We start from the raw sequence: 26,077 nt of genomic DNA on the forward strand, positions 1-26,077 counted from the left end.
CTGTTTCCATGTGAAGCATCCACAAACAACTTGCAAATAATACGACTGCAGTCAATGTACCAAAAAGCAACACTGCCACAACAGTGCATATCAGTCATGCACTATACAATAAAGCTTAAAAGTTAAATAATGAACTGCCACAACGGTCCAATTTCAGTAAACATAATGATAAAGCTGTCACTGAAATGTTAAATCCAAAATAGTAGTAGCAGAAAATTGCAGTGTATAGTCACAATTGATATATACTACTCATTACACTGCAGCAAAACAGGTATGTATAGTACACCAACACTATATACTACAACTTGCCCAAATCAATTTCTTAAAATATGTAAAAAAGAATTTCAATGTACAAATCAGTGGTAATTTTTCTCAATAACCAACATATTGTTGAGCAACAGAAATACATTGATACAAGTAGTTCATAATAAAAAAGAAAAATCCTAAATTTAAAGAAAGAATAACAGTGCAGCTGACCGGAGAAAAACATGAATGGCTCTGTTTCAGCAGTCTCATCTCCGACCCTTTTCGCCATTTCCTCACCTCACATAACAAATCCACCTCCAAAACTCATATACTTGAATCAAAGGAAGAGATCAATTTGTAGTCCGTAAACTCGCGCGGCAGAAGAGGCGTTGACTCCGGAGGCGGCGGCAACGTGAACGGCGAGAAATTGGGCGTTTTGCTGGAAAAATCACACGAAAATAATTAGATCAAACAACAAAACAGAAAGCAAAAAAAAAAACGCGTGAAAAAACAAGAAAACAGAAGGAAAATAACATCGGGCAAACCTCTGCCAAACAGAAAAACAAATGAAAGAAGAAGAAAGAGAATAAGGAAAAGAAACCGACCAGAAAAACAAAAATGGAAGAAGAAAAAGAGAAGAAGAAAAGGAAAGAGAGAAGAAAGAAGAAAGAAGAAAGAAGAAAAAAGAGAAGAAAGAAAGAAGAGAGAAGCCGGCAGAAAAAAGAGAGAGAAAAGAAGAAGAGAGAAGAAGACGACAAGAAAGAGAGATAAAAGAAAGGAGAGAGAAAAGAATTAAAAAAAAATTAAAAATACAACTTGCACACCTAGTGGAGGTGTGCAAGTTATATATCAAAACAACATTTTGTGTTTTAAGATGGGCCAAAACACAAAAATAAACATAGTGTAAGTGTTTCAATTAAAAGTCTAAGGAAAAATCTTTGATAACAGATTTTGTTGTGTGGGTCCTGCACTAATCCAAACTATGAGGGAATCATTTCATTATGAGATTTAGATTCCTCAAATATCAACATATCAACAATTTATCTCTCCTTTGTGTAGTAATATATAATTTTCAAGGTGAAATACATTTAAACTCTTTTTAAAAAATTGAAATTATATTTTTTGAAAAACAAAATTCAAAATTATACTTATATTACTTAAAAAAATTTGCCGTTTACACTTGACCTCATTTTATTATGATTTAGACAAAAAAAATATTAACATCAACAACAAATATACATAAATTCTTAATTTTACACCTTATCTAATATTGTTATGTAATAATTTTGTACTTATTAAAATATTTTTTTTAATAATCTCAATTTCACTCTATATATGTATGTATTATATTTATCTCTTTACAATATAAAAATACATGGGAATATTATGAGTACTAAAATTAAAAATTTATATAATTTTTTTTTAATTGATATCAGCACTTTTCGTCCAACCTATAACGTTATGGAGTCAAGTGTATATAAAAATTTTGGATGAGTGTAAGTCTTAAATTATTTTTGTGGAAAAATATAATTTTGTATTTTTAGAGAGGGTTTAAGTGTTATTAACTCTAATTTTATATATTATCTTTGTTTAATTATAATATAAATAATGTTTGTGGTGTAAATTTTATTGGAAAGGTAGCACGATATGCATGAGTATAAAGTATTTTTAAAATTTTCATTTAAGATTATATATTTATTTTAATTTTTATATTTACTTATCGTAAAATCAACAAATACTTAAATAATTAAACAATTAATTAAATGAATATTTTTTAAATTTTATATCCAAAAGAAAAGAAATTACACACATTGGTGGTGGTTAGGTTTGAGTCGTCCTTAACCGTGGTGGGCTTTCTCACTTATTATGCAAGCTGAGAGAGGGCAGGGTTTTGAGAGGGCTTAACGACGCCGTTCCTTAGAGCAGCCCGCCCGGAACTAACTCTTCTCCGCCGCCGTGGCCAACGGTTCGTCTTTTTACCTTTTGAGGGAGGTTTTGCCAGATTTCCACCCCTAATTTCCTTCATTTGGTTGAATTCAGAAATTATGGGAAAGAAGAATAAGTCTTCGAAAAGGAAAACCAGAGAGAGCGAAGCAGACACTGAGGTTTTGTCTCATAAGAGTAAGTTTGAAGATGAGATCTTTTCTAAGAAATTGTTTGAATGTGCCAAAAAATTTCAAGTTATTGGGCATGGTTATTGTGTTTTTGACAACGTAGGGATGCTAATACACTGATTCTAGTCTGGTATTAAGACGACTGTTCGATTTTAGTTAGATTTTCGTCTTGTTTATCTATTATTATTGTGCTTCTAACTTTTGGTGACTTGAGAAGATGAATTGCTTGTTCCATCTGGGATTCCTAATAATCCTCGAAACTTTTCTTAATGTTTCGGTTGCCCTTTTTCTGCCAATAAAAGCGGCAAAGAATATATTGTTTGGGAATTTGGAAGAATAATCGAGTGTTCTTGTGGGTTTAAGGTCTTGGAGAGAAAGATGGGGTTGATGTGATGGATGACTTGAGTGAACCAACCATGGGTGAAAAACTTGCAAGCCTGAAATTGGAAGGAGATGACAAAGCTTCTAATGATAATAATGTCGACTCTTCTCTTGCAAAGCCACCCAGTGCGGACTCAGTTTATATCTTACTTAAGCAAGCACTCCGAGCCGATGACCGAGCACTTCTTATAACTTGCTTATACAGACAAGATGCGAAGGTTCAAGTAGTTGCACTTTTCTTTTTCAATGATTGCTTGCTGTCTTTGGGTATGTGTGTGTAGACTAGTTTGTTCGAAGAGCAACTTATTTGATATTGTATAATGATGCATCATTCTGCTGCAGGTGATTACAAATTCACTATCGCGGTTGAATCCTTCAGATGTTCTCAAGTTTTTACAGTCTCTCGTATCAATAATCCAATTGAGGTAAGAAAACACAAATGTATGTATAATCTTTACATATGAAAAGATGGAGAGTAAGTTGAATAATATTAGAGTCTGGTACAAATTCAAAACCCAAACTATTAAGAAATCTGAAAAGAGCTATCCAAGTAGTTTCTCATCTAATATCTTCCCTATTTCATAACTGGATGCTAAATTCTTATTCGGGGTTGGTAGACCTGGTTGGATGTTCGTCCGCTCAATGTCTTATCGGTTTCATTTTAACAGTCAGTATCTGGCCACCTATATTCTTCAATGCTAAATCCAGTGCTTCCTATGGGGTATAATTTGTTGCAACATTTCAGGGTTCTAAGAAATAGATACTTGCGTAGATTGTAATTCACATGAGCATCTTTGACCAGAAAACTTTTCTGTTTCTCTCCATGGAGTTACTTCATGATTGGGAGATTGAACGTTGAGGCCTTCCGAGATTTACTACAATGAATGCTATCATCATTAAACAAAATCTGTATTGAATTTGAATCTAATCATGCAACTTTCTTGTCTACTTTTAATTTGGTTTAAAATCTGTTGCTTTAGTTCTTGAAAACTGTTGTTTTGTACATATAATTGACAGGGGTGCTGTGCTGGCTTGTGCTCTTTCATGGCTCAGAAGTTTGCTTCTTCTGCATGCAAGCAGTATAATGTCTCAGGAATCTTCTTTGGCTGCGCTGAACTCTTTATATCAGGTTAGAGAAGCAATTAAAGGGAAAAAATGGATATTAAGAGAGAGGGATTTTATCTCAAGAAATATGGATTATTCGCATTTACGCCTTTAAATATGCACCATTGTTCTCATGCCACTCCATTAGTTAACATGATATAGTGACTGTGACCAGAATTTAGTTAATGCAAGAACCAATGTAAAGCGAGACAGCACCAACCTAAGATATCAGATATTAGTGTGATGAAGTCTTCATGACTTTTTCTCCCAAACTTTAAAGTTGAGAATATTAATTATTTGTTCATAAATAATTGTTCAAACAGAATTCAATGGATACTGGCAGGAATTGTACTATCATAATGAAATGTAGGTTGGCAAGTAGGTTAAGGATTGTTTGTGTTGACATCAAAATACAATTATTTTTGGATAGCCAACAACGGAAAATGGAACAGTGTAACTTTGTAATTGAATGTAAACCAACACTTCTCACTGAATGATACAGTAACAAACTTTAACATCTGTGCAGCTCATAGAATCTAGAGTATCGACTTTCAACAATGCCCTCCAACTAGCCAGTTGCTTGGACTTGCTTTATGCAGAGGTGGGTACACAATGCTTAAATCATTAGTATTTTTGCAATATATGGATATAGAAGATTGAAGCAGGACGTCAACATTTTGTGCAGGCTATTGATGATGGAGTGGAGGAGAATACAGCGATAACACCCGTTATATACGAGGATGAGGATGAAAGTGATGATGAGGGATCTGAAGACTCTATGGAAGTTGAAAATGTTGAAGATGGCGAAGAGCCTCAAGCCTATACTGATATCAGTGATAATGAAGGAAATGGTGAAATTAGCGACTGAATTGAATATTATACTCGGGCTACAGAAAGTGTAGAAAAGTATGGAGTCTCCTTTTTGTTCCATCCTTGTTATAATTATCCTTCTTTTTTGTCTCTGTTTGGCCTTTTATTTCTCTAATCCCCAAGCTCCGTTTTTCCCATAATTCCTATAGAACGAAATTCAGTAGTGTCAAGAAAAGAAACCTTTTCTCATATTCGGAATTTTTATAGTTGTTTTTACGTCTTTTGGCTGTTGAAACAGTAGCAGTGGGCGAGTTGAAATGCGTTATCATCTGAGAATCTTGGTGCCACAAGCTGAATTGGATATACTCCATTGATTCTAATAATTTCGGTGCCCTGTCTTCAATTGTTCTTAGGAGAAAAAAATAAAAAAAACCACCATTGATGCACAATTATACCCAATTACCTTCTGTTTATGGTAGAAGTCCAATAGATCAGTGGTTATTAATGACAAAGAAGAAAATCATAAAAAGAAGAAAAAATTATTTTAAATAACAATAAACTTACATGTAGCTAGGGTAAAAGCCCTAGCATATACACATCTTGCAAACAGAACAAACTACCCACTTTACGACCCAGTAATCTGCTACATAGTACACACCCACAACTCACAAGGTACCTCAATTATTACAACAGGAGTACACTACATGTATCAAACACTACTAATAATTACATATGTGGACTATATATTTATGAGGGACTGACTTTACCCTTGTTGTTGTGGTTCTTGACAGCATTAACAGCAGACTTGACAGCTTTATCTCCAACCTTAGCAATCTTCTTGCCCACCATTGTAGAAACATGCTCTCTTTCTTTAGGAATAACACTTCCCTTCTTACCATTGCTGCTGCTGCTGCTGCTGCTGCTCCCTCCATTCATCTTCACTGCTTCAATCTTTCTTGTAGCTTCCTTTCTGTGTTTTTATGTTTATCTCTGTGTGTGTATGATCATTTGAGAGAGAGATGTGGGGTGGATTTATAGAGGGCTTAAGCCCTTCTCGTTTCGATGCTTTACGTGTAATGTTGCTGCTAATTCTACGTGATTTCATGGAAGGAATGAGTTCTTTGCTGATGATTTTCGCGTCGACGATCAATGCTCATTTTCTAGATAAAAATTTTGTAATTAATTTGCTTGTGTGGTTGTGTGTGTACTTGCATGTGTGGGCTCTCCCTTGTGCTTTTGAAAATGGTACACAGTATGTGTGTTGTTGTGCCTTGTTCATACTTAATGACATGAAATTTACTTGTCCGAAATTAATTCTGTATTAGAATAAGAATGTAGAGACCAACACCTCCTGTGTGTCTGTGTGTGTTTATGTGTTTGTGTCTCTAGCTACCATATCCATATGAGAGGGAGAGAGAGAGAGAGAGCATAGAACATAATACATACATTAACATGAAGAAAACAAATGTGGATGATATGCAGATGCCCTTTGCGTGGAAGATTGGACTTTTGGGCTCATTTTTTTTTTTTTTTAATTTAATAATTACACAATTAGGGCTGACTTTTAGGCAAATCAAGCCTAATTAAATTAGTAATTACGAGGAATGTTATGTCGTTTTGGGTCAAACCAAATATGATTCCTTCCATTCCACCTTTCTTGGACAATGCTGCCTAAATTAAATTTTTTGATCCCATAAATAAATTTGTTTTCTATTTGATTCTGTACTGTATAAATAATTCAGAAATTGCATCTTTTATGTGTAATTTTTTTTTTGTTTTCCCAATTTCAAGATACAAAAGAAATTTTCATTAATTACTTAACGGAAGCTTATTCCGTAAATTTTCTCACCAATTTTTCGTTTGCTGGCATATTTTCCTTCCAAATGTGCAGCCACTTAACGGAATAAGCTTCAACCATTAAGTAACTAATGAAAATCCTCTGTATCTTGAAATTGCAAAAAAAAAAAAAAAAAATGTAGATGCCAACATTCTGCGTGTGTGTTGGTGTATCATTCTAATCATAAATATTGTAGGTTGCCTCTGAGATTGGGACTAATTTAGTATTAGTTTATGTTTGGTTAAGCAAAGCACTTGTATTAATTATTTAATTAGCAATTAGTAGGACAATTAATTAGTTAATTAGTTTAGGGTCAACGACAATGATTGCCCCTTGTCATTTTCAACCTGTCATCTCATATTTCTTCCCTTTTGATTCCATACATATATATATAATAATGTACATTTTTGGACAAATTCTTAGTCCAAATCGGACAAAATCTATTTATTTCACTATGACTCAGAACTCTTTCTCCCAATTTCCTCCACCAAGTAATAATCGCCCCATACATACATATATATGTATGTTTATGTTCCACACATGTATTGTGTTGTGTGTGTGTGTGTGTTATTCTGGAATTAATAGCATGATATAGACATGTATATGCATGATGTGTGTGTGGATGCAGAGGTTGTGGGACTGTAGACATATGTGTGTTTTGTCAAGCAACGTGGGAAATCAAATGACTCGTCAAATGAAAATGGAAGTAGCAACACAAGTGGTGTGGGGGTGTGTTTGATTTTTGTGTATGAACATCACATGACTAATTAATTCGCATGTTTTCTCTCAAGAGGATGTAATATATATAATATAACTAACTGCAAGGATCAAAACTATTTTGTGTTTTATATATATATATACACATATACTTTACTAATATCAAAATTTGCTCATTTATAATATTACAGGGATATTTTTTTTCATATAAGAACATAAATCTGCACATATATGCATAAAAATATGGGCCTAGGCCTTTATTTTCTTTCAGGCCCGTAAAGGTGGGTAGAAGGCTCATTGGGCTTATTCCAGTATTCGATGATCTTCGGCCCAAACAACCCATTCACTGACCCACCACGCTTCCCAATAAAAAACAAACGGATAAACAAAGCCACCCCCCCCCCCTCCTCGTTCCATCCGGTTCTCTCCAGTGTATACTAAAATCGCTAGAAATTTTAAGTATCAGGCTATCCTCTGCCTGATATATAAAACCAGAATTTCCCCGGAGAAATTTGCTGGAAAGACGGAAGAAATTGAAGTTAGTGAGGTATGGAGTTTGAGGTGAGAGTGGTAGGGGGACTTGAAAGCTGCTTTGTTTCTCTTCCTCTTTCACTCATCCAAACGCTTCAGTCTGGTTACCTTCCCCCAATTCTCGCAATCGAGCTCTACTCAGGCACACGCCTCTGGCACGTGGCTTGGTGCGGCTCCGCGTCCTCCTCGCCATCTTCGATTGAGGTACAGTACTGCAACGACTGTTTATTCGTGTTTCTTTGGTTGATTTTTAGTTGGAAAATGATATTTTTTTACTGCCCCGGGTGAATTTGTAGATTGCTCGACAGTATGCGGATTGCATTGGATTGTGTGATCGTACTGTTGTTAGAGTGCGTGTGGTTAGTAACTTGCCCAAGGCTACACTCGTGACGGTTGAACCGCTTACGGAGGATGATTGGGAGATTCTGGAGCTTAATTCTGAGCTTGCTGAAAATGCTATTTTGGAGCAGGTGATATGCTTGATATTGTGGTTGTCGAGCTTCTGTTTGTGTGTGAGATCTTTTGTATATTGGAATTAATGTAAGTGCAGCACTTGGGGATGGGTTGATATAGTGGTCCAGAAGTTGGTAATTGCTTTAGTGTTTTATGCGTGTTTTTGAGTGGTTGGCGTGAATGGAATTCTGTGAATGCAGCAGTTATGAAGAGTTCAAGATGGTGATTGAGAAGTTAGGAATTGAGTTAGGATGTAATTATGTTATTTTAAGATCAGGTTTCCGGTTAAAAATATAGGTGTTTGAGCGCTTATGACTTACCTTGTACTGCATGCAGGTTGGAATTGTCCATGAACAGATGAAATTTCCATTATGGTTGCATGGACAAACAGTTGTCATGTTTCATGTCATTTCAACCTTTCCCCAGAAACCAGTAGGTAACTATGAACTTTTTATTTCAAAATCCTTTATGTCATATTCCTACCAGTTTTCCTATTTAGTCGAGTAATACTGTTTTATTCCCCCCCCCCCCCCAGCTTAACAAAAGTATTTGTGTTTATATCATCATTGTGAAGCCATGTGATTTTATCCTCTTGCTTCGGACAACAATCATGGTGAACTTAACTTATGTTCAGCGTAAAGTAATTTTCTCCATTTGTTAAGTAGTTTGATTCTTTGATGTTTATGTAAACTATTTCTAAATTGATCATTAATTCACTGAGCACACTTGCTTTAATTTCTGATGCTTCATTGCTGGTGGGCAACTCTCTGTTCATGCGAATTTCATGAAAGTTATTTGACTTATAAGACTGTTTCCAGTTCAACTTGTGCCCGGAACTGAAGTTGCAGTAGCTCCAAAGAGACGTAAAAATTCTTCCATGCAATCTCAAGAGGAGAGTCATAGAATTTCAAAAGCGCAGCTGCGTGTTCAAGATTCAGACAGTAGATTCATTTATAAATGTGAGGAGAATGGCATTAAAATGGATGTGATGTTCACTTCTGGTGCTTTCGTCCATCCAGAAACAGCTAAAAAGTATTCACTTAATTCTCTTCAATTCGTGGTAATATCTCCGCGATTACCATCAAATGAAAGCAAGAAAAGGCTGCATTCTAGAAGCAAGGCACGTGAAAAGGATGCCAACAATGGTAATCTTACTGATAAGCAGGATTGCCATCAACTTGTTGTTCGCCTATTATTGTCTGAATCAGTGACAAAAGGACACATAATGCTGTCTCAGTCTCTTCGCCTCTATTTGGGAGCGGAACTACACTCTTGTAAGTTAATTCTTTGGAGAGGAATGATGTTGTACTAACTAATTTGAGCTATTATTGTCTTTGTCCTTTTTTTGTTACATTGTTTCCACAACTCCTAATTCTTGTTATTTTTGCTATGTTTATTCTCTATTCATCAATTCATGTTATGATTGTGACATTTATTTCCTTCTTGTTTCAGGGGTACACATAAAAATGTGCAACATTAGCGTGAAGAAAGACATTCCTCTAGTTTCAATTTCACCTTACCATTTCAAGATGTTTCAAAAGAATGAGGTTATTGAGAATAGCAATCTAGAAAACGGAAACAACCTCGAGAACCATACAAGAAAAGATGAGCTTCAAAGAATCAGCTCGAATGCTGAAATGGGTATTAGAGATTGGTCTGTGCACGAGAAGATTGTTGCAGCTCTTTCTTCTGGATCTTTGAATGATGTGGCTGAAGAGACAATGACTACGACTGGGGAACCACATAAGTTTGGTTATAAAAATGGTTTATCATCTCTTTTATGTGCGTGGTTCTGGGCTCAGCTTGATACTGTTGTTTCAAACTCAGAAGAGGATGTAAGTTCATTGGTTATAGGAAGCAAAACACTGCTTCATTTAAAAGTAAAAAATCATGGATTTCCTAGAAATGGCAAGCTACAAACATCCAGTAACAGATTTCCCAAAAAGGGAAACCAAGACGAAGAACCATCAGTTGATGTCCTTTATGTTTTGTCACTTTCGGAGGATTCTCAGCATGATAAAGACATTAATGCATATGAACTTGCATTTGACAAAACCAGCAGCGCCAACTATACTTTGAGAAGTTTAGATGTGTTGCTTGGAAAGCTGCAACTGGGTGATATATTATTCTCTCATGTAGCTGGTGAGTCACCTCGTGACAATGTTGTTGCTGCTGCATTTTCTTCGTTGGATTGGATGGGTGCAGCTCCACTTGATGTAAATTACAGTAGGTATTTTCTTACCTAGTTCTTTTTAGTTTGATGACTGATCATTATGATTTTCTTCTTTACCTCAGAAAGGCTGACTATGCGTCAAAGTAGCATTTCCTGATGTAGTCTTATTGTATCGAACTAGTAAGGTTAAAGCCCTTTTGGCGCTAAAAGGTACTGTATCTTTGATGGTGATTAAAACTCTATGGAATAAAAAAACGTCATTTATGTCAATTCTCAGGTGCACAGATTAGGCATAAGTGCTTTGCCATTGATGATACATGGTTGCCTCTGCTATTGTTGGGCATTGGATGCAACACTAAGCTTAACTCCAGTATTGCCCTAAAATCTAATGTATGAGAAGCTCGATCTTCGTGATTCTCTAGAAATCTATCCTTAGGTTTTATGAGGCATCCATACCTATCAGTTTGTCCATGCCATAGATAGCAGTAAACTTCCCCTAGTTGTGGTTAATTTATGCACACCACACCCATCATATCCTGATCTCCTCTATTATAACCTTTTTACAATCTCAACATACGAGATCAGTTTGCTCTCACTTCTTCACCATCTTGGTGATAATTCTTTTCCAACTGCTCAATCCCTACTAATGGCCAAGGCCTGGATGGTGAAGAGTGACAAGGAATAAGTGACTAGATCATTACAGTTGGCCTTTGGTTACATCCTTCCAATTTCTGATGTAATTATCAGCGCTATAACAGTCTAGTGTTTATGTATCTGATGAACTTTTTGTTTTTTATATGACTTGGTGATTGATATGTTGACCATTGATCTGCAGGGTTGACAACTTTATTATCCCCTAGCAGCTATGATCTTCCTTTGCCTGGGCACATTTTAATATGTGGACCTCCAGTAAGTCCCACTGAAAGTAGCTCATTAATTTGCTGTGATGCAATGATTGATATGGAATGAGATACTCCAGCAATCTAATAGTTTACCTTCATGTCTCCTCTTATGGAAGGTTCAGCAGAGATTTCTTTTATAAGAAAAAACGAAAAATTATTTTTTACGTTGATGTTGTTGCGTTGGAGATGGAAAGGTTCAATACTTCTAATTTATGTGATTGAAACACTAATGGGGTACTTAGCATTCGGTTGGGTGGAAGAAAACTAAGGTATATTGGACAGATTTGTGGATGTGATCACCAATTATATACTGTTATTTAGTTTTGAACGTTCCTGAAAAAAATACTGTTGCTATGGCCACAACCAAAAGGTATAAGAGAAAACATCAGTCTTAAGTTTGGTCCTAAGTAAAATGCTCACTGAATCTACTACTAGAGGATTATTCCTGTGAATCTGAATGTCTCTGATTAATGTTCTTTTCTTCCATGAGCTCTGAAAACTTTAACTGGCCAGTAAATCTAGAAGAGTTAGAAAATGTACACTAAGGGAGAGCTTGTTCTGAAGGGTACGAAATTAATTCAAATTCTTCCTGAATCTGTTTTATTTATCAGTTCATGCATTCATTCATGTAAACATCCAAGTTCTACACATGAATCTGAAGGATTGATGAAACATGACCATACATCCTTAACATGATTGTAAGTACGACGTGCTTTTTATTAGTTATGAAGAAATATAATGCTCATGTCTAAATTATCCTGTGAAGCAGGATATCATTATCTACTGTCCATCTTTGTTGTTCAGGGTTCTGGTAAAACATTATTGGCCAAAGTCTCTGCAAAATATCTTGAAGGATGTAAAGAAATTTTGGCACACATGTAAGACATTATCCTTTTTGGCCTTCCAGATTGTTCTTGTAGTTCTGTAGCAATAGTACTATGCTTGAAACCTAACAATTTTTTGCTTGCTTTCTTACAACTTCCTTATTATCTCACTTTAATTTTCACATAAATTTGAGTGGACACTTAACCTAAATATTTGTTTAAATGTGGGATCCCTTTTGCAGGGTTTTCGTATCTTGTTCTAGACTCACTTTGGAGAAGCCTCCAACTATCCGCCAAGCACTTTCCAACTACATCTCTGAAGCATTGGATCATGCACCCTCTGTTATTGTCTTGGATGATCTAGATAGCCTAATTGCACCTTCCTCAGATTTGGAGGGATCCCAACCTTCATCGTCTTCTGCAGCACTCATTGAGTTTCTTGCTGATATATTAGATGAATATGAGGCAAGACTTCTATGTTCTCCTATCTTTTTCTGTCTGAATCTGATGGCTGTTCATGATCTTTCTGAAGCTTTATGTACTTTTTTGCTCCTTGGCAATTCCCTCTGCCAACAAATATTTAATGTTGTATCTTGCTATAGCTTTATGGATCATACTTTTCCCCAATCTCTTTGGAGTAAAGCAATTCCTATTGATGGACATGTACATGAGACAGGGACTAGAGGTGACAAATATTACAAATTGGACAATCCGTATTTTTGTTTAAAATGATGATTTTTCTTTTTCATTTTCTGATGCCTACAGGAAAAACGAAGGAGCCTGTGTGGAATTTGCCCCATAGCATTCATTGCTACAGCACAATCCCTGACTAGTTTTCCACAGAGCTTAAGCTCTTCTGGTTAGTCATTCTACATTTAATAAACATGTTACGTCTCATTGTTCTGGATAACATGAACTTTCACCTTGATTGAATTCAGGAAGATTCGACTTTCATGTCAATCTGCCAATACCTGCTGCTACTGAACGTTCTGCCATGTTGAAACATGAGATCCAGAAACGATCCTTGCAGTGTTCTGATGATCTGTTGTCAGATATAGCATCTCAATGTGATGGATATGATGCTTATGATCTGGTATTTGATTGATCCTAACTTAAAGAACATCTTACTGGAATATGAGTAGAGTTCAACTGATTAGCTACGCAATTTGGAATTGACAACTAACTGCGCCCAAGATTACTTATATGTAATCCATCCACTTCAGGAAATACTGGTTGACAGATCTGTGCATGCGGCCATTGGTCGCACATTATCTGCTGATTTGGGCTCCGGAGAAAATGAGAAACCTACTTTAGTCAGGGATGACTTTCTGCAGGCAATGCAAAATTTCCTTCCAGTGGCCATGCGGGACATCACTAAACCTGCTACTGAAGGTGGTCGCTCTGGTTGGGAAGATGTTGGAGGTCTTAATGACATTCAAAATGCTATTAAAGAGGTAAATCTTCTACACAAGTGGCGTGGAGAGAGTGAGTAGTTCAGGCTCTGAGTGTTTCCCTGATGTACAATGATGCTTAAAGAAATGTATTTTTCTGTATTTGTTTGCTGCTTAATATAAAATTATTCAGATAACTTCTATCTTGTTTTCTTTCTCTGTGATTTTTATCTAACATGTAGAAAGCTTATGAAAGATTCACTGGATCAGTGATATTGAACACTGATACGTTGGACTAGAAACAAACCAAAAATTCACATTCTTTTATCAACTTGAATGCATCTTATTTCATTAATTAGTTCAATGTCAAATTTTATGTGTAGGTTCAGAGTTGAACGTTGATTTTGAAAATCTAACACAAATCGAGGAGAAGCTGAGCATTTTGACAGTTAAAAATGAAAGTATGGGTGGATAAATTTGTGTTTGGAGACAATGTGAACTTCTGAACTGCTGTAATAGTCAGAATGTTGTCCTCTTATTATCTGTTGTGCTGCAGAAATCAAACTTATCTGTTGCCACATTTGTTTCTAATATGCTTTCATCATGCAAATTCTATTCTCGTTATCCGTTAAAATTTGGCTTACTCGATGAATTGATTTTTCACGTGTTTTAAAATCTGGCCTTTGAGCTAGTTTTTGGACATTCTGAATCTAAGTTCTGCAGAGTAGCTAAGATTGTCCATTATATGAAGAAAGTAAGTTTATGTTTGTACATAGCACTTTTGGAAATTGAATGTCTGTGAACATGTCATGTTTTGTGGTAGATGATTGAGCTACCTTCAAAATTTCCAAATATCTTCGCTCAAGCTCCATTGAGGATGCGGTCCAATGTTCTCTTATATGGCCCCCCTGGTTGTGGAAAAACTCATATTGTTGGTGCTGCTGCTGCTGCCTGTTCACTACGATTCATCTCAGTGAAAGGACCCGAGTTGCTTAACAAATATATTGGTGCTTCTGAACAAGCTGTAAGTGACAGCTACCTTCTATACTTACCATTTCCTGCTTCTCGGGATCATTTATGTTTCTTTATTTTCTTCTGATTGACATGAACTTTTCTTCATAAGAAGAGAATAAAATCATCACTGTTTGAGTAGTGACTTAAAATTGGTGATGCAATGCAGTTTTAAATTCTTGGGCGCCAAGTTAATCTGGTTTCCATGTAACATTAATATAATAGTTCTCATCAGATTAACAATAAATGGATGGCATGCAAAGCTTAACCATAAACCATCTACTTGCAAATTTTCCGATGAATATGAAAATCTTGAATTAGTTGGTGGTGGGATAAACCCTGCCACTTACTGATATAATCTCTAGCACTGTCTACAATGAATTTAATCGGCTATAGATTACTATATCTGAGCAAACTAAAACACAAAAAGGGTGCTTGGTTATAGACTTTTATGTTTATGTGCATTTAAATATATATTGCAATATAAAATTGTAAAATCCATTTTCACTCTTGATGTCAAAGCTGGGGAGGGAGTTGTAATAAACAGTGAAATAATTAGGAAACATCTATGAGCAAGTTTTATCTCTTTGGTTTCACGAAGAATGTTGAATATCACCAAGATGAGTATATAAGCTGAAAGGAAGAAAGATCTCTTTCGGTAACTCATCACTCGGAGACAAGTAATATGCTTGGTATTATCGTAGTTGGATAAACTTCCATAACATTTAGACATTGTGTTTTCTTCTTACAAATAGCGGAGACACATGATAATCCATGTCAGAATCATTTATTTTGTGGCAACCAACTGATGTGAATGAGCCTCTGCAGGTTCGGGATATCTTCTCAAAGGCGGCTGCAGCAGCGCCATGCCTTCTATTTTTTGATGAATTTGATTCTATTGCTCCAAAGAGAGGGCATGATAATACTGGAGTGACTGATAGAGTTGTCAATCAAGTTAGTTCCTTTCCCTCCAGTAGTACCCCAAATTTTCTTTCATACTATTCTTTTTCTCGGTATTTCTTTACTCTTTATTATTAACACCTTATCATGTACATTTGCCAGTTTCTGACAGAATTGGATGGTGTTGAAGTCTTGACTGGTGTATTTGTTTTTGCTGCTACAAGGTAGGTTCTGCTCTCCATTAAGTGGCTTTATATATATTAATTTTATGAACTTTGCTGCAGAGACTCTGTACTTCCATGCAGAAAGGAAAAATCAATATATTAGCTTTCTTGCATATGTGGTTCAACGAGTTCAATTGGCATACAAATATTCACATAAATATTATATCTCTTAGAGTTCTCTCTCCTTTTTTTCTTTCTTTTTTTTCCCCCCGGCTTTGCAACACGTTGCCCTTTGAAAATCAAATAGTCGGCCGGATTTGCTTGATGCTGCACTCTTACGGCCTGGTAGGCTGGACCGACTATTATTTTGCGATTTCCCATCACAGCAGGAGAGGTTGGATATTCTTAAGGTCCTTTCAAGAAAGGTAACTACCTGCATCTGGAATATGCTAAACTTTTTCTTCCCTAGTTTTGTGTTTATTTCATCTGGTTGGAAGATATACTTAGATTTCATCTTGGGATGTGACTGTACCTTGGCTCATGTTTCATTTTATCTTGGTTTATTGCATTGTTTCATTGTTAAATTATGAATTGATATATGAAGCAATGTAAAAGTCATTCTAATCCTCCTTTTGAAGATGAATGAACTTCTTTTTGTTTGTTTCTTTCTCAGTCGTTTCTTCCATTCTGAGAACAAGTAAAATGAAGTTAAAAAAAAAGGGAAAAGCATGGTTGAGATGGTGCTGAGTAATTTTATTCTCCAGATAATTATGATGGCCCTTTGCAATGGGTAATCATGACTTGGAAATGATTTTTTAACTTGACATCTCTGCGCGAACTATAATTTCATCAAGCCTTGTGTCTTCAATTGCTAGCATTGCGAATTTCAGGTCATTGTTTGTTTTATTTTCTTAAGGAATGCAAGACGTCTTATTGAGTAGTGAGTGATTGAGTGGAAATCTAAGTCTGCAACTCTGGAGCAGTAATCTGCAAGATACTAGGTGTATTTTCTTTCTTAATCTTCTTTATATGGGCGCAGTGCTTGCTAGGTGATATATAATCAGTGAAGAAAAATATTTGCCAATTATTCTTACATTTCATGATTACTGATTTGACTGTTTCCATGCAGTTACCAATGGCCAGTGATGTTGACTTGGAACACGTATCCCACATGACTAAAGGCTTTAGTGGAGCGGACCTTCAAGCACTTCTTTCCGACACACAACTTGAAGCAGTTCACGAGCTTTTGGACAGGGAAGATGGCGGTGAAACTGGAAAGATGCCTGTGATCACGGGTGCTCTTCTGGAGTCCATCGCATCCAAGGCTAAACCATCAGTTTCAGAAGCTGAGAAGCGAAGGTTGTATGACATTTACAGCCAGTTTCTCGATTCAAAGCGGTCTGTCACTGCACAGGTCTCTCTCTCTCTCTCTCTCTCTCTCTCTCTCTCTCTGTATATATATATATATAGATAGATAGATAGATAGATAAATATAATGTGTGTGTGTGTGTTGGGGGGGTGGGGGCCACGGTGTGCACACACGTGTGCATACGGGCATTACTGATTGTATCATGGCAACTTGCTTGATCTTCTATGTACATGTGTTAACCTGCAGTCAAGAGATGCAAAAGGCAAAAGAGCAACGCTAGCTTAATCACCTAGAACACAGGGGAAAGCCCAAAGCGCCACTCCGAGCCACACCTGGCAGAGAATTTCTTATATTCGTTCATTTTAGATATTCTCATTATGTAATATAATATATCACATAATGCCCGCTGGCCAGAAGCTTTGCGGTTGTTGTATTATGAATTTGACTAGGACAAAATTGTTGGTTTATCATGATGGTTCCGGACACCAGTAGATTGTGTCGACAGGCTTATGAGTGATGTGCTTCCAAGAATCTCACCATCTCTACAGTCTGAAAAGTGGCAAGCGAACAAATATGCCCCTTGCCTAATGTGCCAGATGTATCGAGAAACTCTAGTTTAGACTGGTTATTCAAGCAAACCACATTCATATAGATGTTTGAACGTTAAAGAAAACGATCAATAAAATATAAATATGCTGACACGTACTATTTGATTGATTAAATTTGATGAAATCAGCCCAAAGTAGAATTTGCAGCCGCTGTGTTTGATGCCTTTGCACTGACTTTAGCTTCAATGGGAAGCCAGCTTTTGTTGGAGAATCAAGTGTGAGGAAGGGATGTTCCAAGGAATATGCCAAGCAGGAGTTTTTTCTCATGTAGAAAGAAACATCTTAATATTTATATCAATATCCTCATGTGTACATCACTTACTAATTAGTCATTTATAATGCAGACAAGGCATGTGAAGTAGAGGTGCACGATTCTTCCTTTTTTCTGTAATGCACAAAATAATATATGGGGGATTCACTTCGTTACATATTTTTGGCATTGAGGTGTTTGTGCTTAGTCATATTCACATTCCTTGTTTTTCTAAAACCCAAACTGTTGGTTACTATTATTTGTTTGTACATAAATCAATCCAACCAAAACTAAAATCACAGATTTGTTTTAGTACTGGTAAAAGGAGTTGTTTGATAGAGTATTGGAATCTGTCATAAAAACTTTTTAAAAAGTAATTTAATAAAAACTAAATTGATTATCACCACTAATCATCTACATGTCATCAAATTTTTCGGGATGTTTCCAAATTAAAACACACTATCCCCAAACTACGCAGGACTTCATTTATTTTTTATTTTTTAGGTATTTAATAAATTTCATTTTTTCTTTTTTTTTCCCTCAATTTTCTCACATTTTTTAATTAATGCACTCAATCTTTTTTTTCCTAATATTTTTGTATAATTAATTATATTTTTTTATTTATAATAAATATATATTTCTTTAAAAAGACATTTTGAATTTAAAATTGATTATACATACACATGAACATACAATAATGAATCACAATATACTCATTATCGTAATTATAAATGTCTTTTTTGAATTTAAAAAATTACATATACCTCTTCTAATTATCAATCGTATAACAAATACCATCGTAACAACTCATTATTTATTAAATAATTGTTAATTTTAGGAGATATTTATAATTTTTTTTAATAATAGGATATATTTACAATTTTGACATTTCTAAAAAAAAATCTGATACAATTTATTTAATAATTAATTTAAAAAATGTAAAATTAATTGTGGAGACGCAGATGAAGGGAGCAAAGTGTGGTGAAAGGGAGGAACATTGAGAAGGTGGTGAGCTTCTTTCCTTGGGTTGCCATAATCTCTATCATTAACCAATCTCTCTCTCTCTCTCTGCATTGGTATAAGTATAAGAAGACCACTCTCTCTCAATCCAAAACTACTCTCTTTCGATCTCTCTCTTTGTAAACGTATGCATATATTCTTCATTTATTTCGTAGCTGTTCATTTTTAATCTCGCCTTATCCTCGTTGGGATCGTCACTCCAAACTCACGCCATGGCAAGTTCTACCGTCGGATCAACCGGCGACGCTCTCTCCAAGCTCCAGATCGATGATTTGGCCTCCGCCGCTCCCAATCTCCGCAAAAATCTCGCCCTCCTCTCTCCTCAACAGGTTGGATTTTTTTTTCTTGTGGAAATCATTTGAGTGAGTGTGTGGGTACAGTTGAATTGATGATTTATTGTGTGTTTTGTGTGTAGGTGGAGTTGGCGAAGATGCTGCTGGAGATGAATCAGAGCCATCTGTTCCAGCATTGGCCCGAGCCGGGTGTTGAGGACGATGAGAAGCGTGCATTTTTCGATCAGGTGGTTTTCCGGAAGTTCTTAGTTTCTTTCTTTATTTAAGAAGATTGTTAAGATGCATCTTGTTCTGGTGTGAGAGTAGATGTGTGTTAATGCGTGAGTTTATGTATGTGTTGATTTGTGTCGAGGGAGTGTTCTTATGGTTGAAATCTTGATTTAGTTCATTTTCGAGTTTCCACCAAATTTTATTTTTCAATTTTGTTTCTTTTTATTCTCCATGTATGCAGAGATCAGAATTTACAAAGTCATTTACTTTCGCGGGTTTCAGTCTTTTTATTGATTTTTGGAAGCTTCATCAAACTCAAGTGGCCTTAAATCTTATGGAGCACCATAAAACTTTAATCTTCCCAACCTGTTGAATATATAACAAATTACATTCTTCATTTTTATGGATAAATTTTCAGAGTTAAATCAAGAAATTGAAAAAAAAAAAAAATAGCTTTGAGCTCCAATACTGCAGAGACACCTAGTTTCAACTTCTGTTTGAAGTGAAATGCTTCTCCTTTTGTCTCTCTTAAAAATAGATTTCTCCAAGAGAGCTGATATTCAACTAATTTTGATTGGTAGGAGTAAACTTTTTGGCTCATGTCTTTGTCTAATGTTCTCCCAGGTTGCTCGACTTCATGCAAGTTATCCTGGGGGCCTAGCGTCATACATCAAGACTGCTCGGGAACTTTTGGCAGATTCGAAAGCTGGGAAGAACCCATATGAGGGATTTACTCCTTCGGTAAATTAGCCTCTCCATGATTCGCTAATGAGTTAACATACTCATTTCAATGTCTCTGGCATACAAGTTCTTAATTTTGTGTATCTTCTTAGTCTTGAATGGTTTTAAGTAGCGTTCTCCAAACAAACTTCCAATAGTTCCAACAAACTCTCTAGCTATGATTTTAGTCCACTTTCTCATTGGGTAAAGCAACCATATCAATCAATTCTTCTGGAGAGTAACTCAGTACCTCATTTCATATCAGTTTCTCTTTTATATCGGCATCCGAGATTTTCTCAACTGTCTCATGTTATGGCATTTTCATTGAGATGTCAGTTCATGTTCGACAGGTTCCATCTGGAGAGACTTTGACTTTTGCTGACGACAACTTTATTCGATATGAAGAAGCGGGTGTCCGCGAGGCAAGAAAGGCTGCATTTGTCCTTGTTGCTGGGGGCCTTGGAGAGCGTCTTGGCTACAATGGTATAAAGGTAAGGCACTGATTTGCCCAAATGCTATGTTGCTTTCTAGTGAAGAAATAATCAATCAGGCTCAGTAGATCTATGATTTTATGCAGAGAGTAGTCTGAATCTAATTATATCTTAATCAATATATGATGTTCTGTTGGTCAATGTCACTTTGTTGAATATAGTATATATGATGTATCATTGAGCATTGCCAGTAAATTTTTGTGCTTAAGTTCTTTGACTATCTATCCTTGCCCTTGCAGGTGGCTCTGCCTCTAGAGTCTACTACTGGAACATGTTTCTTACAACATTACATTGAATCTATTCTTGCCTTACAAGAGACCAGCTGTAGGCTAGCCCAAGGTTCGTTTATTTAGGTTCTTATTTTTGCAACTTCAAATGTCTTGAACTTTCATCAGGTCCGAGAATGTTACTCTAAGTAGCTATTTAATTAGAGAAGCAATATAGCATGTTTGCCACAATAACTTTCAGGCCAGCTGTGATTGAGGCTTGATGCTTTGCCATGATTTCAACTTGGTTGAACACTTTAGTAAATGGTGTCAGATGGAATAGGGCAAAACTTGTGATGACATTGTTCTTGGAGCTTTAAATCAGAGTATATGAATGCCAAGTTTTGTGGCATGTTTTGGATGAGTTTTAGAGTCTGTTCAATTGAAGTGGGTAGTTTTCACTTATTTGACACATGCTACTGTAGTCATTATATTGTGAAAGATTAATTGGTGAACCAATGCGAGAAAAATGCTGACATGTACTACGCAATATGGTATTTCCCAGCGGAGGTTGTCTTTCTGCCACTCATAACTTGGTTAGCTGCTTGAATTTTACCGTGAATTGTTTAACAGACAATAGAGTATAGTGTATCAAGTATCACTATGAGGGAATGCTATTGGTATTTGCCTTTGGTTCACAGATAAGAAATAGTTTCCAGTTTCTTATCCTGGGAAAATCTTTATCACCAAATCTCCTTTATAAAATAACTGAGAACAATATTATACACATCTAATAATCAATCAACTCATATTTTTTCATCCATTCCATCCTTCCACAAATGTAGGTGAAGGGCCAACAGAGATTCCTTTGGCAATAATGACATCAGATGACACTCATTCACGCACACTAGAGCTCTTGGAGAAAAATGCTTATTTTGGGATGAAACCTTCACAAGTGAAATTGCTAAAGCAGGTAATTACATGATATGTCCACGAGTTAAAGAAATCCAAATTTACGTGGATTGACTGCAATGTCTCTTTTGGCTTTTCCAGGAAAAAGTTGCTTGTTTAGATGATAATGATGCCAGGCTGGCTGTGGATCCAAATAATAAGTATAGAATCCAGGTAGCTTTTTGTGCAATTTGTTTCTTACCAGGAGAAAGTAAGAATGTTTACAAAGTAGTAAACGCCAACTCATTCAACTTGCTTTCTTCAAAAACATATACTTACTCTCCTTTTTGTCGGTCCAACTTTTCTGTAGACAAAACCTCATGGTCATGGTGACGTTCATTCACTTCTTTATTCAAGTGGCCTCCTTAAGGAATGGTATGTCCTGCACTTAGATTTCATGTCTTTCGTGCTATTGTTTTGTCATGTCACAGCCTTTTTCTCTTACTTCAAGTAAATATTATTTGATTATGATTTACCCTGGGACTTCCATTTCAGGCTTGGTGCTGGTAGGAAATGGGTTTTATTTTTCCAAGATACTAATGGTCTTCTATTCAAGGTTTAATTCGAAATGCCATTTTTGGGCACTGTTTATCTTTATTATTAAGATTAATTTTTGTGAACATTTTCATCCGTTTCCTGTTTCGACTGTCAGGCAATCCCAGCTTCACTGGGTGTCAGTGCCACCAATGGGTACCATGTTAACTCTCTTGCAGTTCCTCGGAAAGCTAAGGAAGCTATTGGAGGGATTACGAAGCTCAGTCACAAAGATGGTAGGTTATATTGTTATAAGTGCTTATACGAAGTGACCTTTTATTTCCAATGTGGAACTAATTTCATGTCTGCAGCACTTTGTATTTGGATGCTGCTAACAGTATTTATTGGGGACTGTATTTTCTACTGACCATTGGGTTGCTGAAACAAAAAATTCCGTTCAGGGAGGACAATGGTGATCAATGTGGAATACAATCAACTTGATCCTTTGTTGAGAGCTACTGGGTATCCAGACGGTGATGTCAACTGTGAAACAGGCTATTCCCCTTTCCCTGGAAACATTAACCAAGTATGTATTGTCAAAACTCATATTGCATTTGTTTCTTATATCTCTATTTGTGGAGATTTTCGAAAAGTTCTTTTGTTTTGTTCTTGTACTTTCTGTATTATGAAACTGTCTCATACAAAGGCAATTTCTCTGAGGGACTATGTTCCAAGACTTAAGCACAATTTTGTTGCATTGTTCGTCAGATGTTCAAAGTTTTTTAGTCAATATGGTGGTAGATATTGCTTCATTTGGTCATTGCTATGTTTAGCTGTCGACATTCTGTAGAAATATCTGTTTGATAAGAAGTAGTCTAGAAGCCAATGCCAACAATGAGGACCCTAATGCTTGTAAAGTTCAATCAGATCATATTAACCAAGCAACAAGTTTCAGTGTGATGGCATCAAATGCATGCATGAGATTTTATTGGTGGATAAACTGTACTCCTGGATATCGACTTTTTCAGATTTCTTGTGCAGTTGATTCTTGAAATTGGCCCTTATTTGGAGGAGCTTTCAAAGACAGGAGGTGCCATAAAGGAGTTTGTTAATCCCAAGTAAGCTATCTTTTTCTCTCAGGTTGTCTGTGTAAGATTTTTGTGCTACAACGGTGCCCCTATTTTGGTACCCCGACTAATATTCAAACCAAATAGATGCGATTTTTTTTCCAGTTAAAGTTGAATATATGTAGAAAAAGGTAAAATAACTGCAAGATTGATGAATTTTGTTATATCGTAAATGCTCTTGGATATTCACTATCTGCTTTTTGCGACCCTTGTCTAGGGGTTACTGATCCACATAGTGTAGAAATTGTTCCTGGTTGTTTCTATACTAGCGTATTAGGTGCTAACGATTTTCTCTTTGGCTTCAGATACAAAGATTCTACTAAAACAGCATTCAAATCATCTACTCGGCTTGAATGTATGATGCAGGATTATCCTAAAACTTTGCCACCTTCAGCGAGAGTTGGATTTACTGTAAGCAGAATTGCTGACTTCTATATACTAAAACGTCTTCATGTCTTTTCTTTTCTTTTACACAATCCTGAGTTTCTTATGCTGTAAGCTCTCTCTGGATTATTATCATGACACAATTATTTTCTTACCACTCAGGTGATGGATCCTTGGTTGGCGTATGCACCTGTGAAGAATAATCCTGAAGATGCAGCTAAGGTATGAGACCGTTTAACAGTTGCTTTTTATATTCAAGGCTTATATGTTTTTGGATTCATACTGGGTCTCATCATCACTTGTATTCACATTTTAAGGTACCTAAAGGTAATCCTTACCACAGTGCTACTTCAGGAGAGATGGCCATATATCGGGCGAACAGCCTTATTTTGAGAAAGGTATTTTGCTTTACTGGAACTCTACGAAAGTTTGAATAAGGCATTTGTGATCTTGTACCATGAAACAATATTGGTTAAACCTGTATTACTGCAAATTATTCTAGTTGTTGTTTTTACGAATGCGGGCCTGTAATCAGTTTTTGTGTTATCGGGTCTTAGCTATTTTTTTAAGTTATAGTCATTCTCGAATCTCTTTTGGGTTATGTTTGGATTTTGCACTTGGCAGATCGTGTAATAAAAATGCTTTGCAATTGTGGAAGTTTTAACAGCATACTTTGACTACAATATTTTTATTTGAAATTGTGCCCTCTATAGAAGACTTGTTGCAGGAGTCAATTTCTGCAGTTGTAAGATAGGCATATCTAATGGGAGATGAATACTGTTTTGGAACTGAATTAGCAATTTAGTTTCATCACTAAAATATTACAAATTTCTTATTACATCTTATGAATCACAGGAATAAAGTATTCATGTTTCAAATGCGTTGTTCAGTCATGCAGTGAATCCTGTTTGTTTTTCTTACAGGCTGGTGTTAAGGTAGATGATCCAGTTCAGGCCGTATTCAACGGTCAAGAGGTTGATGTATGGCCTCGTATTGTATGGAAACCCAAATGGGGGCTCACGTTTTCAGAAGTTAAAAGCAAAGTCAGTGGAAATTGCTCTATTACAGGAAAATCAACCATTGCCCTTAAGGGCCGAAGCATCTATCTCGAGGATCTCGCCTTGGATGGAGCTCTTATTATAGATGCTGTCGACGGTGCAGAGGTACGCCGAAAATTTCATTCACTCCCAAAATGTCCCGACCTAAATATCATGATGGCTTTAAATACTATGCATGTGATTTTGTCTAAATCCCCATTAATGTTTTTCTTTTTCTGATAAGATGTGGGAACATAGGTCCTCGACATGTTTAAATTGTTGTGTGTTGGTCTGGCTGTTTCATAATAATGATTTGGAGGAACTGGATCTGATCATTGACATTCTGTCAACAGGTTAAAGTGGGAGGTTCTGTGCAGAACGCAGGATGGATCATCGAAAGTGTTGATTTTAAAGATACTTCAGTGCCTGAAGAAGTGAGGATCCGGGGTTTCAGAATAAACAAAGTCGAGCAATTAGAAAGAGCATTCAAAGAGCCTGGAAAATACTCATTGAAGCCTTGATTCTGAGTCAACAGCTCTTCCCCAAAAGATTTCATATTTCCATCCGGATTTTGTAAGTTGAAAAATGTTGAACCTGATGACACCATAAAATAAAATCCTAATTGTTTTGGATAATTCATCCAAAGGGTTGTAACTCATTTGGGTGCAGAAAGTAGTACCGGATACATACTATATTCTTATGAATTGAAGTGTTAATTTGTCTTGCTCGTAGCTCTATCATGTACCAGTTCTAGTGGTTGGTTGATATGAAATTATTTTCATTGACCGTCGTGTGGTTATAAATAAATAATGAATTAGTGAGCGTTGATCAAGCTATGTGGTCTACCTAATCAGAATGTTCTCTTTTTCAGGATAAAAGCCATTATTGACCTCTGTAATTGGGATGTAACTTCAACATGTGAGTCCTGTAGACTTTGCAGCTTGGGAAAAGAGAAAGAGAATATTCTAGTGTAAGAAACAAGAGTAATGTGAAGGCGTGCAGCCCACTTCGGATTATCTTCAATGCTTAAAACCTCATTCTTCTTTGTTTTCAGTTAAAATGCCGCAATCTGTTTTAAATACAACATAATTAATATGCAGACATACCAATAAAGTCTTCTTTCTAAACACATTTCTTGTATTATTTCCATTTTCCAGTGTACCTACCCAACCTATGAGACGAAAACCCTTTCCCTCCTTGGGTTGGCTCAAATTCTATTGCATCTTCAGTTTCAATAAACATATACACCTCACGCGCGCTTATAAAATATTTCTTGAGGACGTAATTTCTATACATTTGATGGCTCCCTCCCAGACTCTTGTTAACAAACAGAAAAGTCGTGAATCTCATCATCTCCCAATAGACCAATAAAAGGAATA

General features: G+C 36.1%; 3 protein-coding genes and 1 long non-coding RNA gene across 7 annotated transcripts; 3 read left to right on the plus strand and 1 right to left on the minus strand.

Annotated features, from left to right (window-relative positions):
• Positions 1–299: 299 nt before the first annotated feature.
• On the minus strand, positions 300–1,163 carry LOC110011599 (uncharacterized). Its single transcript, XR_002286614.2, has 2 exons — positions 792–1,163; positions 300–685 (listed from the first exon to the last, which is right to left on the minus strand). It is a non-coding gene; the product is annotated as an uncharacterized LOC110011599 (long non-coding RNA).
• An 891-nt stretch (positions 1,164–2,054) lies between these two features.
• On the plus strand, positions 2,055–4,904 carry LOC105180073 (WD repeat protein). The gene is made up of 7 exons (XM_011103730.3): positions 2,055–2,212; positions 2,287–2,367; positions 2,724–2,959; positions 3,084–3,166; positions 3,759–3,870; positions 4,372–4,446; positions 4,531–4,904. Exons 2-7 carry the CDS (start codon positions 2,292–2,294, stop codon positions 4,711–4,713), a joined length of 765 nt encoding a protein of 254 aa, XP_011102032.1. The 5' UTR covers positions 2,055–2,212; positions 2,287–2,291; the 3' UTR covers positions 4,714–4,904.
• Positions 4,905–7,619: 2,715 nt separating this feature from the next.
• Positions 7,620–17,415, plus strand: PEX1 (peroxisome 1). 3 transcript variants are annotated; one of them, XR_016063962.1, is made up of 17 exons: positions 7,620–7,944; positions 8,037–8,210; positions 8,530–8,629; positions 9,012–9,467; positions 9,646–10,419; positions 11,202–11,275; positions 12,073–12,146; positions 12,335–12,557; positions 12,858–12,951; positions 13,031–13,185; positions 13,316–13,546; positions 14,307–14,507; positions 15,323–15,448; positions 15,557–15,618; positions 15,866–15,983; positions 16,475–16,559; positions 16,688–16,826. XR_016063962.1 is itself a non-coding variant. In XM_011103740.3 (17 exons), exons 1-17 carry the CDS (start codon positions 7,759–7,761, stop codon positions 17,210–17,212), a joined length of 3,372 nt encoding a protein of 1,123 aa, XP_011102042.1. In that variant the 5' UTR covers positions 7,622–7,758; the 3' UTR covers positions 17,213–17,415. The 3 variants fall into 3 exon arrangements, 2 of the variants coding, with proteins under 2 accessions (XP_011102042.1, XP_011102051.1); XM_011103740.3 differs by lacking the exon at positions 16,475–16,559 and adding an exon at positions 17,174–17,415 and having other exon boundaries at positions 7,622–7,944; positions 16,688–16,972; XM_011103749.3 differs by lacking the exons at positions 7,620–7,944; positions 16,475–16,559 and adding an exon at positions 17,174–17,415 and having other exon boundaries at positions 8,071–8,210; positions 8,530–8,625; positions 16,688–16,972.
• Positions 17,416–18,752: 1,337 nt separating this feature from the next.
• Positions 18,753–25,965, plus strand: USP (UDP-sugar pyrophosphorylase). Of its 2 annotated transcripts, XR_849479.3 has the most exons (18): positions 18,753–19,134; positions 19,221–19,325; positions 19,933–20,049; positions 20,379–20,519; positions 20,759–20,858; positions 21,571–21,698; positions 21,779–21,850; positions 21,987–22,051; positions 22,172–22,232; positions 22,329–22,446; positions 22,612–22,736; positions 23,192–23,268; positions 23,583–23,688; positions 23,824–23,883; positions 23,979–24,059; positions 24,585–24,824; positions 25,052–25,271; positions 25,570–25,965. XR_849479.3 is itself a non-coding variant. In XM_011103755.3 (17 exons), the coding sequence occupies exons 1-17, from the start codon at positions 19,018–19,020 to the stop codon at positions 25,217–25,219; spliced, it is 1,881 nt and encodes a 626-aa protein (XP_011102057.1). In that variant the 5' UTR covers positions 18,753–19,017; the 3' UTR covers positions 25,220–25,429. The 2 variants fall into 2 exon arrangements, 1 of the variants encoding a protein (XP_011102057.1); XM_011103755.3 differs by lacking the exon at positions 25,570–25,965 and having other exon boundaries at positions 25,052–25,429.
• Positions 25,966–26,077: the final 112 nt, after the last annotated feature.

Source organism: Sesamum indicum, linkage group LG2 (genome assembly GCF_026168435.1).
Source record: "Sesamum indicum cultivar Baizhima isolate 11 linkage group LG2, ASM2616843v1, whole genome shotgun sequence".
In the NCBI taxonomy this organism is placed as follows: Eukaryota; Viridiplantae; Streptophyta; class Magnoliopsida; order Lamiales; family Pedaliaceae; genus Sesamum; species Sesamum indicum.